A 16,234-nucleotide genomic window follows, 5' to 3' on the forward strand; every position below is an offset into this window, starting at 1 on the left:
GCAATATATATGGATATGATATCTATTAAGCAAATGGTTTAATTGTAAAAGTAAGAAATGATAATTTTAAATACTGATTAACCTCTTTTTCTGTAAACAACTGATCACTTTTGATAAATTGTTGTTTGTTTTGTTAAATTTTATTCTTTCATTTAGCTTCTCAATTGCTAACTATTGGTTTTTAGAAAATATCTCGAAAACTTTCGAAAGTTGACAAAGGCTTATGTAATCCAAAGTTTTGCAAAGCACATGGTGAATCAGGCCAATAAACCTTATTTTCGCCCAGTTTAAAAGACAAACTTTAAATGTATCTTGTTTTAGAATGAAAATATATTACTATCTTTTGTTTATCTATGAACCTTTCATTCTTAAGCTCATAAAAGTTATTATCTCCTGCGTTTGTTAGAATAGTGAATAGTACAAAAACTTGTAATCAAATACTTTACGAGACCTGATAGAAATCTGTCATTCTCAAAAACAGAATAGGTGTAAAAACTTTGGTTGTCCTTTCCGTCACATTCGTGTTGAATAAAGATACTTTTGCAGAAGTTTCAGTGATTTGTCTAATAGTTTCAATAAGGGTTTGGGTGGGTGAAGCAAAAAAAATAGTTTCAATAAGGGTTTCGGTGGTGAAGCAAAAAAAATAGTTTCAATAAGGGTTTGGGTGGGTGAAGCAAGAAAAGGATATTTTGCGCAGTATTCTCAAAAAGCATGGAATATTTTGTAACCTCAAGTTAAAAAAGAACATACGCTAATGTCTGTAAAGTATTACATACTCTAGGGATGGGAAATCAGTGAATGGTTTCCCAAATGCGATTAGTCATAGACCATTCTGGTGATCTTAACAACTTTCTTCTAAACATTTGAGTAAAACGCTCTCCTAAAGCAAGTAAGATTGATGTACCTATCACTAAAAACTCATTTCCTTGCATGAAAAAAACACGCGAAACAGAAGAACATCAACAGTTATGGAGAACATCAACTCATGGAATTTTTGCGACGACACGCCATTTGCAAATATTTTGTCGAAGTTACCTTCGACCGCACAGTGGGCCAGATATATAGGATATGGTGGACATAACCTAATTATTACCCAATTGCTCCCCAAACCCATTTAGATATATAAATAATCATTATACATGAAATAATATTTATTTTTATCAAGAATATTTTAATTTTTAATAACAAAATTACAATTAATAGGCTTAGTAAAAATTTTTTTTTTAAATCAAACTTCTTTTCAAAAATCAAACAACAAATTGTGTTTAGCTACAAAGAATAAGAAGAAGGTGGAGCTGATTCCCTCAGCAAAGCCAGAACTTCACTGGGGATTTTTTTAAAACTCTTACTATTTTTGTTATGACCTTTTCTTAATGATGTTATGACAGGATCACTAGATACAAGTAGTCTGTTAACCAGGTCGCGATTTGTGTCTATTCTAGAAGTCTTTCTACTGAAATCTTCCCTAGACTTTTTAAAATCCTTGTTGCGGGCCTCTTGTGCCTCCTCTGACATCAGTCCAATTGGTAAGTACTGTCTAGCAATAATGGCATGGCCATGAACTAAAATTTTGTGTACTGATTGTGACATATAATACCAGGAATACTTAGATATGTAAAGTTTAAGAGCAGTAATACAAAACTCTTTTAACTTGACAGTACCAATTTCAAATCCAGATGATAAAGTGACTAGAATGATGTAAAAATAAAATAAAAGAGTTTCATCTACTTTCAAAATTTTGGCAGTTGATTGCAGATAGTCTGCAAAGGCTCGTCGGGCGGTGTTTCCATCATTACTGGTACCTACAAATTGCATATATGTGATAGTTAACCTGATGATTCATATACAAGTATTTATGTAATTTCACTTACCAGATCCTCCACTTTTTGGGAAATCCACAACCAGTCCCATTTGGTTCATAAATCCTGTCTGGATACGTTTCTTCACTTGCTTAACATTTTCCTTATCTTCAATAGCTCTAGACTGCCACTTTTGAGTTTCCAGCTTGTATCCAATATGTAATACCATTTCAAAAAACCTAATCCAGGAATGCAGGCTTTATATTTCCTTATATTTCCAACTTTATATTTCCCCGGTTTGCATCCTTCCATTTCTTTTGATATACTTTTAAAAACGCAGCACATCCAGTAGAACCCAAATTCATAGAGACTAGAATAGCTTCTACAGACAAAGAAAATGATTTATCACTAGGTTTTAGTTGGTCATGCCGTATACGTTTATGGACATCACATATCTTCATATCAACTACAAAAAAAATGATTTTAACATAATTAGTGCAACCACTATAAACTAATATAACATGAATATGGCCATTATTTTCATTTCAGCTACATTTAATTAGGCCAGTATAATAAGCACAGCACCTACTATTACCTAAAACCAAAAAAATAGGTTTGTCGCTAATAGCATTTTACGAAAATATCTTTTTTTAGATGTTTACCAAACTTAAAGGGGCAGCTAAGAGCAGAATTAAACACCACCAACAGGCTGTACATATATTGTATTAACTTATTTTAACATTAATAAGCTGTTCCAGCAGGTTCTAAACTATATGCGCCACTTTTAATATAATATTTTAATATTATAAATAAGAATCTTGCCTTTATATTTCAAAATGAAACTGTGAGTTTAATACAAGACCTTGGAATTTGTTGTGGTATTTTTCGTAAAGCTATAAAATTAAATTTTAATAATGTGTCAATTAATTTCGCATATGTTAAATAGTTTAAAGGTTATTCATTGTCATAGTTGTAGATGATATATCTATTATAAAAATTAATAAATGAATTTCTAAATATATTCAATTGTAAATGATATTTGTACATTTATGATGTACTATCAAACTACAAATAATGTTTTAAACCATACATTATGCTCTTATATACATAATATATTAAGTAGTTGGAAGTATTTCGAATATTTTTTTTTGAGGTTTTGTCTACCAACTGGCCCACTGTGGACCAGGTGGTAGACAAAGAAAAATTATTTCTTTTCAAAAAAAAAAAAAAAAAGAAAGAAAAAATTGGGAAAACCTTACAAAGTAAAAGCAACTGTTGATACTAAGTGGACAAAAGATAATATAGACATGAAGGTACTTGTTAGTGGAATGTTTAACTTTAAACAGTAACTTTTTTAAATAAGCTGAGAGTTTGGCTAATGTTGATGTTAAACTATTAAGAAAATGAAAATGAGAACTATAAGGAGATTGACATAATTTTTTTTTTTTTTTTTTTGGCCTCGCACTATAACGTAACCACAATATACAACTTATAAAGTGATATTCCTATAAACGTACAGGTAATTTGTTGAATTATCAATAGTATTAGCAATAATATTAGCGCAAATATTACAATAGGCAAAGCTAAATATATAAAGTGACATTCTAGATCCGAAAATTATTGAATTCGACAAGTCTGAATTGTTAAAAGATGTGCATGAGATTGAACAAGGCTCAGAAATAATAACTCTATTTTTGTTACTTTCACCATTTGTTTTATTATTTACAATATAAAAAACTAAAATATAGAGATTACAACTATTTCATACAACTTGTAATTGAATTTAACCAATGTATACTTCTGTGTATATATAAAAACTAATTGCTTTCATAAAAAATAACAGCATTGAAATAACACAAAATTTGATGCTAGATAAAACTCTTCCAGTAAAATTGAGCTTTAGAGAGAAAAAATTATTCTAATACACATTAAAATTATTTTGTGGAAAAAAAGACAAAATACAAGGAGCAGACTATCGACTGAAAACTAAAAAGAAGATAAAACCATTTTTGCATACTATTATTGAATTGCTAAAAAATTAAAGTATACAAGAATTCGCTATTTTTAATAAAGCCAGAGAAAATAGAGGTAGTACCATAGATGGAGGACACTTTTGCCATCACATTTAAAATGCTATTTGGTGATGATTCAAACAAAAATGCATTAGCTAGCTTGTTGAACAGCCTACTAGGGTTTACAATTATTGAAGTAGTGATAAATGCAAACAAATTACCTGTTTCAGTGAGAAAGGCAAGAGCGGTATGAGGAGTACTGTCGATATTTTCTACCACGTAAGCAAGAATATATGGCAAAAATAATTATCGGCCAAGTTAAGGTAGATGAAGGAAAACTATACCAACAAAAAGTGCTTCAAACCTATATGATGATAAGCTAAGCAACTATATTTTCAGGCGACACGGCATTGAAGAATCGGAAACTGTTTGAATTGGACGTAAAAACAATGGTTATTCAGACTAATAAAGTTATTCCAGAACATTTTATTCCTTTAAAGGGCAATCCTAGTTCATTTTTTTATAACTATCACACCAGGAAAGTGATAATTGTAAAAGAATGAATGGAAATAGTCCTGTAAAAGACCAATCAAGTTGTTATTTTCATATATGTAATTGAATATACATTAAAAAGAATTTGATGTGGGGAGAAATCAAACCTGGCGGTTACTCAGGAGCATTATGAATTCTAAACGCTATCAGTCCCGCGAGGTATAAACACGTCACACGCGTTTAAACGAAAATAACACGAAAGAAATACGAAATTTTCTCACACTTTCGCCCTAAAATCACAAAAGTGAATTAAGTAAATTTTAAAAGTTCCCGCTCTTAGCGCACCAAAAACTGTTAATAATGCCAAAGCGAACAATTCAAACAAGCTTTTTTGCTAACCCTACCCTCGATCTGGCGTTTAAAGTGTTATTTGGGAATGACTTAAACAAAGATCTATTAATTAGTCTGTTAAACAGCCTGCTAGAGTTTACTGGTGATAGCGAAATTATAGAAGTGGAGATAAATTCAAATGAATTACCTGTTTCAAGCCTTTCCAGTGAAAAAGAGAAAACCGGTATAAGGAGTGCTCTCGACATTCTCTATACTAACAAGGGTAAGCAAAAAATAGCTATAAAAATGCAGGGACAGAAAAAAAAAATTTCCTGACACGTAAACAAGAATATATGACAAAAATGATTGCTGGTTGAGTTATGTAAGGTGAAAGAAAACTATATCACCAAGAAGTACTTGAAAGCATTATGATAAGCAAAGAAAATATTTTCAGGGAATACAGCATTGAGGAATCAGAAAGTGTTTTAAATAGACGTAAAACCAGTGGTTATTCAGCCTAATAATCTCACTAAGGGAAAAAAGATGTTCTGGAAATTTTTTGAATTGTCTAAATTTAAGCAAAAGGAATGAATAAAAATAGTCCTGTAAAAGAGCAATGGTTGGAATTCTTAAAAGATTGTTCAACAAAACAAAAAGTACCAGGTAGAAATGATATGATTAAAAAGGGTATGAAATTATTAAAGTAGCAACATGTGATATTGATACCAAGGTTTTATATTGGAATTAAAAAATGCACGAGCAGGAAAAATTAGAAACTATAGATAAGGCTTTTGAAGATGGAAGAAAAGAAGGAAGAAAAGAAGGAAGAATAGAAGGAAGACTAGAAGGAAGACTAGAAGGAATAAAACAATGAACAAAACAAGGAATAAAAGAAGGAAGAGAACTGGGGCTAAAGATTAGAAAATTTAGAGGGAAACTTTGGTCACTTAATACCCATCAAAGAACAGAGGAAGAAGCTACAGGACAGCCTTGAATCCCTCTAATAACTTTACCTGTCTTAAATTTATGGTACAAATCACACTCTACCAATAAGTCAATAGGAAAATCCTTAAAAATCACTAAAGTAAATTAAGGAATTTTTAAACGTTCCTCTTAGCGCTGAAACTAGTCTTCAAAATGCCTAAGAGAAAAGCTGATAAAACAGAGTTTTTTGCAAAGATCTATTAATAAGCCTGTTAAACAGCTTGCTAGGGTTTACTGGTGATAGCAAAATTATAGAAGTGGAGATAAATTTAAATGAATTACCTGTTTCAGGCTTTTCCAGTGAAAAAGGCAAGATCTGTATAAAGAGTGCTATCGACATTCTCTATACTAACAAGGGTAAGCAAAAAATAGCTATAAAAATGCAGGGACAGAAAAAAAAAATTTCCTGGCACGTAAACAAGAATATATGACAAATATGATTGCCGGTTAAGTTATGGAAGGTGAAAGAAAACTATAGCACCAAGAAGTACTTGAAAGCATTATGATAAGCAAAGAAAATGTTTTCAGGGGATACAGCATAATAGTTTCTAATGCTTCCTGCTTCTGGAATCTTCAGCAGTAGAGTTGATGGATATAATACAGAATGTTTTAACGGAATAATGGTAACCTCTTTAATCCTCTGGTTAGTATGCACACTTAACTGTTTTTTGAGCTTAGAAGGAAGAGAAGAAGAAAGAGAAGAAGGAAGAGAAGAAGGACTACAAGAAGGAAGACAACAAGGAATGGAAATCGGATCATTTAAAGTAAAACTTGCAATCTTTAAGGCTATGTTAAAAAGAGGTATGTCCCATGAAGAGAAACTATTAATCTTTAGTGACATTCTTAATGAAAAGCAAACTAGTGTTTTAGAAAATTGCATCGCCACTCATCTGGAAGCTACAGTAGAAAAGGTGATGGATGTAGTAGCAAATGTATCATTGGAAGGATAGTAACCTCTATAATCCTCTAGTTGGTATGTATATCGGAGTATTCTTTCAGCTTATATATATAAAAATTATTATTATACACAAGTATTAAATTGAACTTAGATCAGGTGATTGACTCAGCTACCACTTCCAGGCAAGAATGTTTTTTTTTTAAATAAAAAATACCTTACATTTTGCAGTGTGCTTAGTGTTATTATCTAGTTGAAATAGGTAGCTGCCATCTGATCAAACAAATTGCCTACTTTGGGTAATAGTCTAGTCTTTATGTGCACTGCACCATTTTAGTTTACGCACCATGTTGACATTTCTAATCAAGATCAATGGGCTTTTTCTGCTGTGTCTTTATGCTTCTTCAGGAAATCAGTAATGATTTGTCTCCGCCAAACAAATCTTACATGAAATATCCCTGTAAGTTAACTTAAATGATGAAATCTCATAACTCTCCTTTTTTCTGACATTCAGGAGCATTTTAACCTACAAATACATATACATATATATATATATATATATATATATATATATATATATATATATATATATATATATATATATATATATATATATATATATATATATATATATATATATATATATATATATATATATATATATAGGTTAAAATAGGATACAACAAACTCATAATTCATCAATATAGTCTTAAGATCGGTGTTGATTATCTTTCGAAACCAACTCAAACTGCAAAAGTTGCAAACTTACACTAAGGACACTTCTGATTTACACTTGAGGTACCTCAAGCAGACATTTTCAAATATCTTCTCTGAACCATCTCAGACCAAAAAACATATATACGCAAACATTTCACACATTTAAATTGATGCTTCTGAAGATTGAGTTTATATTTTCAATTGGAGATGAAAAAGTCATCGTTTTCATCCATTTTCTATCAACATTTTGTAGTTATTTTTGTTTTACTGTCATCTTTACAACAGCTTTCTAAATATAAAACAATGAAAATAAAGTCATAAAAAAACTATTATAATATGAAAAAAAAAATGCATAAAAACAGTAGAATAATGATATGAAATGCAATAGTATTTAACCAAGAATCTTTTTTATTTTAAGATTAAATTAGTACCCCTGTGATCAAGTGACTATTAATCTTTTTAAAAAAGAATGCTCCACAAAGCAAGAAGTCATTGTATAAGTCATAAGGAATATGTACAATTTTTTCTAAGCATTTAGTGTTGATCACTTCACTCCTTTTCTTCCTATTGCAGAGACAATAATGTTAACATAATTTTTAAAAAAAGAGCAAACCAAATTCTCCAAAAATTAAAAAAAAAAAAAAAAAAAAAAGTAATCACAAAATTTGACTTTAAAACAGTTCTCGTCATTTTGAGCGGCTAAAAAGCGGCTTTTAAATGAAAAGTTTATATAATGAATAAAATTATAAAATACACTTTAAAAAAGATACAATAAGTATGTAAGTTAAGTGTAAACATAAGTAAGTATGTAAGTTAAGTATGTAAGTTAAGTGTAAACATAAGAATACACACACACACACACACACACACACACACACACACACACACACACACACACACACACACACACACACACACACACACACACACACACACACTAGATTATAAAGAACAAACAACTGAATGTTTGATGATGAAATGTATAAGTAAATTTAGAGAATGTAGAAACAAAAGATAAAATGTAAAATTAAGTCACAAAATGTAAAAAACATTGGAAGAAAAAAGAATGCAGCAGTATATAAAATGTTTGAGGAGGATAAATACCAAACTTTTTACAGAACTCAAGTTTTTCGTGAAGTAAGATCAAAGTGATTAGGGGGTTTTATTGTAAGTGACGTAATATGAATGTTATTGTAAGTGACGTAATATGAATGTTATTGTAAGTGACGTAATATGAATGTTATTGTAAGTGACGTAATATGAATGTTATTGTAAGTGACGTAATATGAATGTTATTGTAAGTGACGTAATATGAATGTTATTGTAAGTGACGTAATATGAATGTTATTGTAAGTGATGTAATATGAATGTAATTGTGAGAGACAAGATTGTGTTATGTTATTTTCTTAAGCCATAAACGGCAGTTGTTCAAGTTAAAAAATGATACTAAAGAAAAAAAAAAGTGAAGTTAAAAATGTTTAGAACATACTTGAGCTTTTTTTTTAGTTCTTCTGACCACAAGGAAGCAACATAATCAAAAAACAATTCTTCGAAATTAATGTTACGTACGCAGCACTATGCATAACCCCTAAAAATTCAGTCAGCACATAAATTTTTTTTATACCCATGCTCTTTTGATCCTTAGAAGATTTAACAAAAGATGAATCTTGGGCGCCAACATAAACATTAATAACTGAAGATTTTAGGTGATTTGCAAGTATTGTAACCTACATTTGAAAAAGAGTAAAAAAATTCAACTCATTTTCAAAGCAAGCTTTATTGGTCAATCACCAGGAAAAATCAACTGAGAATAGTTAGCAATTTCTGATTTGCCATCATTTTAAATTAAATAAATTTGTTAACAAAATAAACAAAAGTATATGTCAAAATAATTTCAGAAACAAAAAAAAAGGTGAAAAATAACTGCTAAGTTTTCTTCAATTTTAAAACTTCTTTTTTGAAAATTTGTTTTCGAAACAAGAAATTCATGTTAATATAAAAGCAAAATAAAAAACTAAAAAAACTGTTTAGTTTTAGCGTGATAAAGTAAGAGGAAATCATAATTCTCATTACTGCGTAAACAAAATTAATCATCTGCGAATCGTTATCGAAATATCGAAACTAACCGATATTTGTTTCGATAATGTGTTTTGATATAAAATATGATCCAATAAGTTTCGATATGATTTCGATAAGATGGGCTTCGATATTAGCGATATCATTTTTATATCGTATCATTATCAACGACATATTCGTTTAATTATCGTTAAAAATGTATAACGATTTTTTTTTGAGTTTTGATATGATTCGATACGTTCGATGTGAAACCGATAAGATATCGTTTGGGTTTCCAGGCTTCGATATTATGCAATATTTTGCAATATATTTTCTTAATCTATTGATTAAAATATTAATAAAAATAAAAAATTGCCTATTTTTTAAATGCTATTTTAAGATTAAGATATTAAAGACGGCTCAGCGGATTAGAAGAACAATTCAACTGTTTGTTTATTTTTTTTAAATATAAACAAAATCACTTAAAAAAAAAAAAATTATTTCTTAAAAAAGGATTAGTTTTTTTTCTTTAAATAATTTTAACAACTGTGGTTACCACTTTTTTAATAAATAATAAATACTAGTTATGTAATTAAAATATCGTCTTGTTGAAATGCTGCCGCTGGTTGCAGGGAATGGAAATTATTTGCACACACATGGGACCCCGGGAATCTTCCCCTTCCGCCCCACCCTCTCGACGGCCATGCATGTTACATTCTGATTGTTTAATTTCCCTAATATGCCGTAAAATATAATCATATCCCTCCAAAATTGTCATAAAAAACCGCTAACACATTTACAATATTTTGGTTTTCACTGGTAAATACTATTAAAATAGTTAACTCCGTAATCAGCTCCTCGTCGGGGGCAAGGGTTGGTTAGAGGAGACTGGAACTTGTTTCTAGGAATAAGCACCCTAAATATGGAGTCCAGGGTGGTCCAAGCCTAGCCGAAAACCTTCCCTGGGACAAGTAAGTGGGCACAAAATTTGGGCACAAGTAAAGCATTATTTTTTTGCGATGTTTTTTGCTTCAGCTTAAGTCTTAAATCTTAAATAAAATAAAAAATCAGAATAACAAATTCAGTTTTATTTCTTTTTTAAATTAAATAGTGCATTTGTCAGTAATTTTATTGCAGTTATTTAGACTTTAAAAAAAAAAAAATTTCTAAGTCGGAAAAAGTAAAAAATATAAAATAAAAAAAAAAAAAATAAAAAAAGTAAAAAATGGAGAAAATGAGTTATTAATTTTAGATAGTAATGATCGCTTTTAAAATACGCATTGTTTTATAACCCAGCAAACACACAACGTTGAAACAACGTTGAAATAACGTTGATCGAAGTTGATCAACTTTGTTTCAACGTTGATTCAAAGTTGTGTGCTTGCTGGGAAAACTTTTTTCTAAATAATTTGTTGGAATATTATTTCAAGCATAAGTTATTATTTCTTTAAAAATTAAAGCTAAAACTTTAAAAAACTTAGTTTTAGAAAAAAATTAAAAACGTTCTCCCCTAGTTTAAAATTATTTTTGAACAAAATAATTCTAGCTTCGCGACATATCAAAACTTACGATACGCACAACCCGATATCTTGTCGTATCGTATCGTAATAAAAAGAGTTTCGATACGCAGATCCTTAAACAAAATTCATATTCAAACCTTGGAACAAAGCCAGTGCAGTATTTTTTCTTTATTTGCTCTATAAGCTAAAAAATCACTTGTCACTTTAGAATCACAAACATTGCTTAAATTCTCTTTAGTTAAACATGTAGCAAGATTTGAAACAGAAGAATGCGTGTCATCAGTCAGTATATTGTTTTTGGTTGAGAAATGGCTCTAGAAAGAGAGAAAAAATTAGTTTGCATAAACTACCATGCTTGCTAAATTAAGGTTAAAAAAGCATTTTTTCAAAAATGATTAAAAATTGCATTTATTATTTTTAATTTGTTTTATTATAAACAAACAAACAAAAAAAAACAACAAAAAAAACAACAAAAAATAGAGTGAAAACAAATTCAGATTCAAGTTCAAAACTAAAATCAGCAACCTCTTAAAAAAAAACTCTTCATACATTATATGTAAATTTGTATTTACCAAAATGATCTAGCACTTTGGAAATAAATAGCTATCTTTAACAAAAAAGGGAAATTCTTTATGCAAAATACAAAGAACATGACTTTTCCGATACTTTAACATTCATATTTAAATAATTGATGATGTCATCATTTTCATTTAAAAAACACCATAAAAAGAATAAAAATAAAACTTACGTTAAAATTAAGTCAAAAGAATAGTTTAAAACAACTTTCTTCATAGTTCTTTCCGTTTCGTCTCCCTCTTAATTTGAGCTGCACAGCTTTTAAATTCACGAGAATTCACACGAGAATTCCTTTGTGTGGAAATAATGTCCAAAAATATTTATATGTGTACCAATCATTACTATGAATAGTACAGGGAGAATTATACTAATCATTAAAAATGTCTAAAGGGAGTTAAACCAAGCGTTGATAGTGCCCATTGCGAATTATTGTGTACCGATCGTTAAGCAATATATTGAATTTGATTAAATATAAAAATACTTTATAGAATTTCAATTGAATTTAAAACATTAGACCCTAAAATTTTACCATTGCCCTTTTATAGGACTATTTTTATTCATTCTTTACAATTATCACTTTGCTTAAATTTAGACAATTCAAAAAATTTCCAGAACATCTTTTTTCCCTTAGTGAGATTATTAGGCTGAATAACCACTGGTTTTACGTCTATTTAAAACACTTTCTGATTCCTCAATGCTGTATTCCCTGAAAATATTTTCTTTGCTTATCATAATGCTTTCAAGTACTTCTTGGTGATATAGTTTTCTTTCACCTTACATAACTCAACCAGCAATCATTTTTGTCATATATTCTTGTTTACGTGCCAGGAAATTTCTTTTTTCTGTCCCTGCATTTTTATAGCTATTTTTTGCTTACCCTTGTTAGTATAGAGAATGTCAAGAGCATTCTTTATACAGATCTTGCCTTTTTCACTGGAAAAGCCTGAAACAGGTAATTCATTTGAATTTATCTCCACTTCTATAATTTTGCTATCACCAGTAAACCCTAGCAAGCTGTTTAACAGGCTTATTAATAGATCTTTGCAAAAAACTCTGTTTTATCAGCTTTTCTCTTAGGCATTTTGAAGACTAGTTTCAGCGCTAAGAGGAACCTTTAAAAATTTACTTTAGAGATTTTTAAGGATTTTCGTGTCGTTTCAGTTCCATATTGTAATTATTCCGATATGATAGCGGGAAAAAAAGTGTTATTGGTATAATTACAACAAAAAACCGGTAAAACAATTTTATTCGGTAATTTAGTTAAGTTAAATCTGTTCAACAGATTTAACTTAACTAAATAAGTTAAATCTGTTGAACAGATTTAACTTAACTAAATTAGGCTGTTCAACAAGCTAGCTAATGCATTTTTGTTTGAATCATCACCAAATAGCATTTTAAATTCTTGTATACTTTAATTTTTTAGCAATTCAATAATAGTATGCAAAAATGGTTTTATCTTCTTTTTAGTTTTCAGTCGATAGTCTGCTCCTTGTATTTTGTCTTTTTTTCCACAAAATAATTTTAATGTGTATTAGAATAATTTTTTCTCTCTAAAGCTCAATTTTACTGGAAGAGTTTTATCTAGCATCAAATTTTGTGTTATTTCAATGCTGTTATTTTTTATGAAAGCAATTAGTTTTTATATATACACAGAAGTATACATTGGTTAAATTCAATTACAAGTTGTATGAAATAGTTGTAATCTCTATATTTTAGTTTTTTATATTGTAAATAATAAAACAAATGGTGAAAGTAACAAAAATAGAGTTATTATTTCTGAGCCTTGTTCAATCTCATGCACATCTTTTAACAATTCAGACTTGTCGAATTGAATAATTTTCGGATCTAGAATGTCACTTTATATATTTAGCTTTGCCTATTGTAATATTTGCGCTAATATTATTGCTAATACTATTGATAATTCAACAAATTACCTGTACGTTTATAGGAATATCACTTTATAAGTTGTATATTGTGGTTACGTTATAGTGCGAGGCCAAAAAAAAAAAAAAAAAAATTATGTCAATCTCCTTATAGTTCTCATTTTCATTTTCTTAATAGTTTAACATCAACATTAGCCAAACTCTCAGCTTATTTAAAAAAGTTACTGTTTAAAGTTAAACATTCCACTAACAAGTACCTTCATGTCTATATTATCTTTTGTCCACTTAGTATCAACAGTTGCTTTTACTTTGTAAGGTTTTCCCAATTTTTTCTTTCTTTTTTTTTTTTTTTTTGAAAAGAAATAATTTTTCTTTGTCTACCACCTGGTCCACAGTGGGCCAGTTGGTAGACAAAACCTCAAAAAAAAATATTCGAAATACTTCCAACTACTTAATATATTATGTATATAAGAGCATAATGTATGGTTTAAAACATTATTTGTAGTTTGATAGTACATCATAAATGTACAAATATCATTTACAATTGAATATATTTAGAAATTCATTTATTAATTTTTATAATAGATATATCATCTACAACTATGACAATGAATAACCTTTAAACTATTTAACATATGCGAAATTAATTGACACATTATTAAAATTTAATTTTATAGCTTTACGAAAAATACCACAACAAATTCCAAGGTCTTGTATTAAACTCACAGTTTCATTTTGAAATATAAAGGCAAGATTCTTATTTATAATATTAAAATATTATATTAAAAGTGGCGCATATAGTTTAGAACCTGCTGGAACAGCTTATTAATGTTAAAATAAGTTAATACAATATATGTACAGCCTGTTGGTGGTGTTTAATTCTGCTCTTAGCTGCCCCTTTAAGTTTGGTAAACATCTAAAAAAAGATATTTTCGTAAAATGCTATTAGCGACAAACCTATTTTTTTGGTTTTAGGTAATAGTAGGTGCTGTGCTTATTATACTGGCCTAATTAAATGTAGCTGAAATGAAAATAATGGCCATATTCATGTTATATTAGTTTATAGTGGTTGCACTAATTATGTTAAAATCATTTTTTTTGTAGTTGATATGAAGATATGTGATGTCCATAAACGTATACGGCATGACCAACTAAAACCTAGTGATAAATCATTTTCTTTGTCTGTAGAAGCTATTCTAGTCTCTATGAATTTGGGTTCTACTGGATGTGCTGCGTTTTTAAAAGTATATCAAAAGAAATGGAAGGATGCAAACCGGGGAAATATAAAGTTGGAAATATAAGGAAATATAAAGCCTGCATTCCTGGATTAGGTTTTTTGAAATGGTATTACATATTGGATACAAGCTGGAAACTCAAAAGTGGCAGTCTAGAGCTATTGAAGATAAGGAAAATGTTAAGCAAGTGAAGAAACGTATCCAGACAGGATTTATGAACCAAATGGGACTGGTTGTGGATTTCCCAAAAAGTGGAGGATCTGGTAAGTGAAATTACATAAATACTTGTATATGAATCATCAGGTTAACTATCACATATATGCAATTTGTAGGTACCAGTAATGATGGAAACACCGCCCGACGAGCCTTTGCAGACTATCTGCAATCAACTGCCAAAATTTTGAAAGTAGATGAAACTCTTTTATTTTATTTTTACATCATTCTAGTCACTTTATCATCTGGATTTGAAATTGGTACTGTCAAGTTAAAAGAGTTTTGTATTACTGCTCTTAAACTTTACATATCTAAGTATTCCTGGTATTATATGTCACAATCAGTACACAAAATTTTAGTTCATGGCCATGCCATTATTGCTAGACAGTACTTACCAATTGGACTGATGTCAGAGGAGGCACAAGAGGCCCGCAACAAGGATTTTAAAAAGTCTAGGGAAGATTTCAGTAGAAAGACTTCTAGAATAGACACAAATCGCGACCTGGTTAACAGACTACTTGTATCTAGTGATCCTGTCATAACATCATTAAGAAAAGGTCATAACAAAAATAGTAAGAGTTTTAAAAAAATCCCCAGTGAAGTTCTGGCTTTGCTGAGGGAATCAGCTCCACCTTCTTCTTATTCTTTGTAGCTAAACACAATTTGTTGTTTGATTTTTGAAAAGAAGTTTGATTTAAAAAAAAAATTTTTACTAAGCCTATTAATTGTAATTTTGTTATTAAAAATTAAAATATTCTTGATAAAAATAAATATTATTTCATGTATAATGATTATTTATATATCTAAATGGGTTTGGGGAGCAATTGGGTAATAATTAGGTTATGTCCACCATATCCTATATATCTGGCCCACTGTGCGGTCGAAGGTAACTTCGACAAAATATTTGCAAATGGCGTGTCGTCGCAAAAATTCCATGAGTTGATGTTCTCCATAACTGTTGATGTTCTTCTGTTTCGCGTGTTTTTTTCATGCAAGGAAATGAGTTTTTAGTGATAGGTACATCAATCTTACTTGCTTTAGGAGAGCGTTTTACTCAAATGTTTAGAAGAAAGTTGTTAAGATCACCAGAATGGTCTATGACTAATCGCATTTGGGAAACCATTCACTGATTTCCCATCCCTAGAGTATGTAATACTTTACAGACATTAGCGTATGTTCTTTTTTAACTTGAGGTTACAAAATATTCCATGCTTTTTGAGAATACTGCGCAAAATATCCTTTTCTTGCTTCACCCACCCAAACCCTTATTGAAACTATTTTTTTTGCTTCACCACCGAAACCCTTATTGAAACTATTTTTTTTGCTTCACCCACCCAAACCCTTATTGAAACTATTAGACAAATCACTGAAACTTCTGCAAAAGTATCTTTATTCAACACGAATGTGACGGAAAGGACAACCAAAGTTTTTACACCTATTCTGTTTTTGAGAATGACAGATTTCTATCAGGTCTCGTAAAGTATTTGATTACAAGTTTTTGTACTATTCACTATTCTAACAAA

General features: G+C 29.7%; 2 protein-coding genes and 1 pseudogene across 4 annotated transcripts; 2 read left to right on the forward strand and 1 right to left on the reverse strand.

Moving 5' to 3' along the window:
* Window positions 1-1,163: 1,163 nt before the first annotated feature.
* LOC149882319 (uncharacterized) lies at window positions 1,164-2,656 on the reverse strand. 2 transcript variants are annotated; one of them, XM_090067668.1, is made up of 3 exons: window positions 2,462-2,656; window positions 1,872-2,181; window positions 1,164-1,802 (listed from the first exon to the last, which is right to left on the reverse strand). In XM_090067668.1, the coding sequence occupies exons 2-3, from the start codon at window positions 2,026-2,028 to the stop codon at window positions 1,270-1,272; spliced, it is 690 nt and encodes a 229-aa protein (XP_089923794.1). In that variant the 5' UTR covers window positions 2,029-2,181; window positions 2,462-2,656; the 3' UTR covers window positions 1,164-1,269. The 2 variants fall into 2 exon arrangements, with proteins under 2 accessions (XP_089923794.1, XP_089923793.1); XM_090067667.1 differs by lacking the exon at window positions 2,462-2,656 and having other exon boundaries at window positions 1,872-2,279.
* Window positions 2,657-4,663: 2,007 nt separating this feature from the next.
* Window positions 4,664-5,381, forward strand: LOC149882320 (uncharacterized; annotated as a pseudogene).
* Window positions 5,382-13,976: 8,595 nt separating this feature from the next.
* LOC149882321 (uncharacterized) lies at window positions 13,977-15,469 on the forward strand. Of its 2 annotated transcripts, XM_090067674.1 has the most exons (3): window positions 13,977-14,171; window positions 14,452-14,761; window positions 14,831-15,469. In XM_090067674.1, the coding sequence occupies exons 2-3, from the start codon at window positions 14,605-14,607 to the stop codon at window positions 15,361-15,363; spliced, it is 690 nt and encodes a 229-aa protein (XP_089923800.1). In that variant the 5' UTR covers window positions 13,977-14,171; window positions 14,452-14,604; the 3' UTR covers window positions 15,364-15,469. The 2 variants fall into 2 exon arrangements, with proteins under 2 accessions (XP_089923800.1, XP_089923799.1); XM_090067673.1 differs by lacking the exon at window positions 13,977-14,171 and having other exon boundaries at window positions 14,354-14,761.
* The last annotated feature ends 765 nt before the right edge of the window (window positions 15,470-16,234 follow it).

The sequence above is a fragment of the Hydra viridissima genome, unplaced genomic scaffold (genome assembly GCF_058129835.1).
Source record: "Hydra viridissima isolate aposymbiotic clone 2 unplaced genomic scaffold, HvirCarnegie_v1 scaffold_11, whole genome shotgun sequence".
In the NCBI taxonomy this organism is placed as follows: domain Eukaryota; kingdom Metazoa; phylum Cnidaria; class Hydrozoa; order Anthoathecata; family Hydridae; genus Hydra; species Hydra viridissima.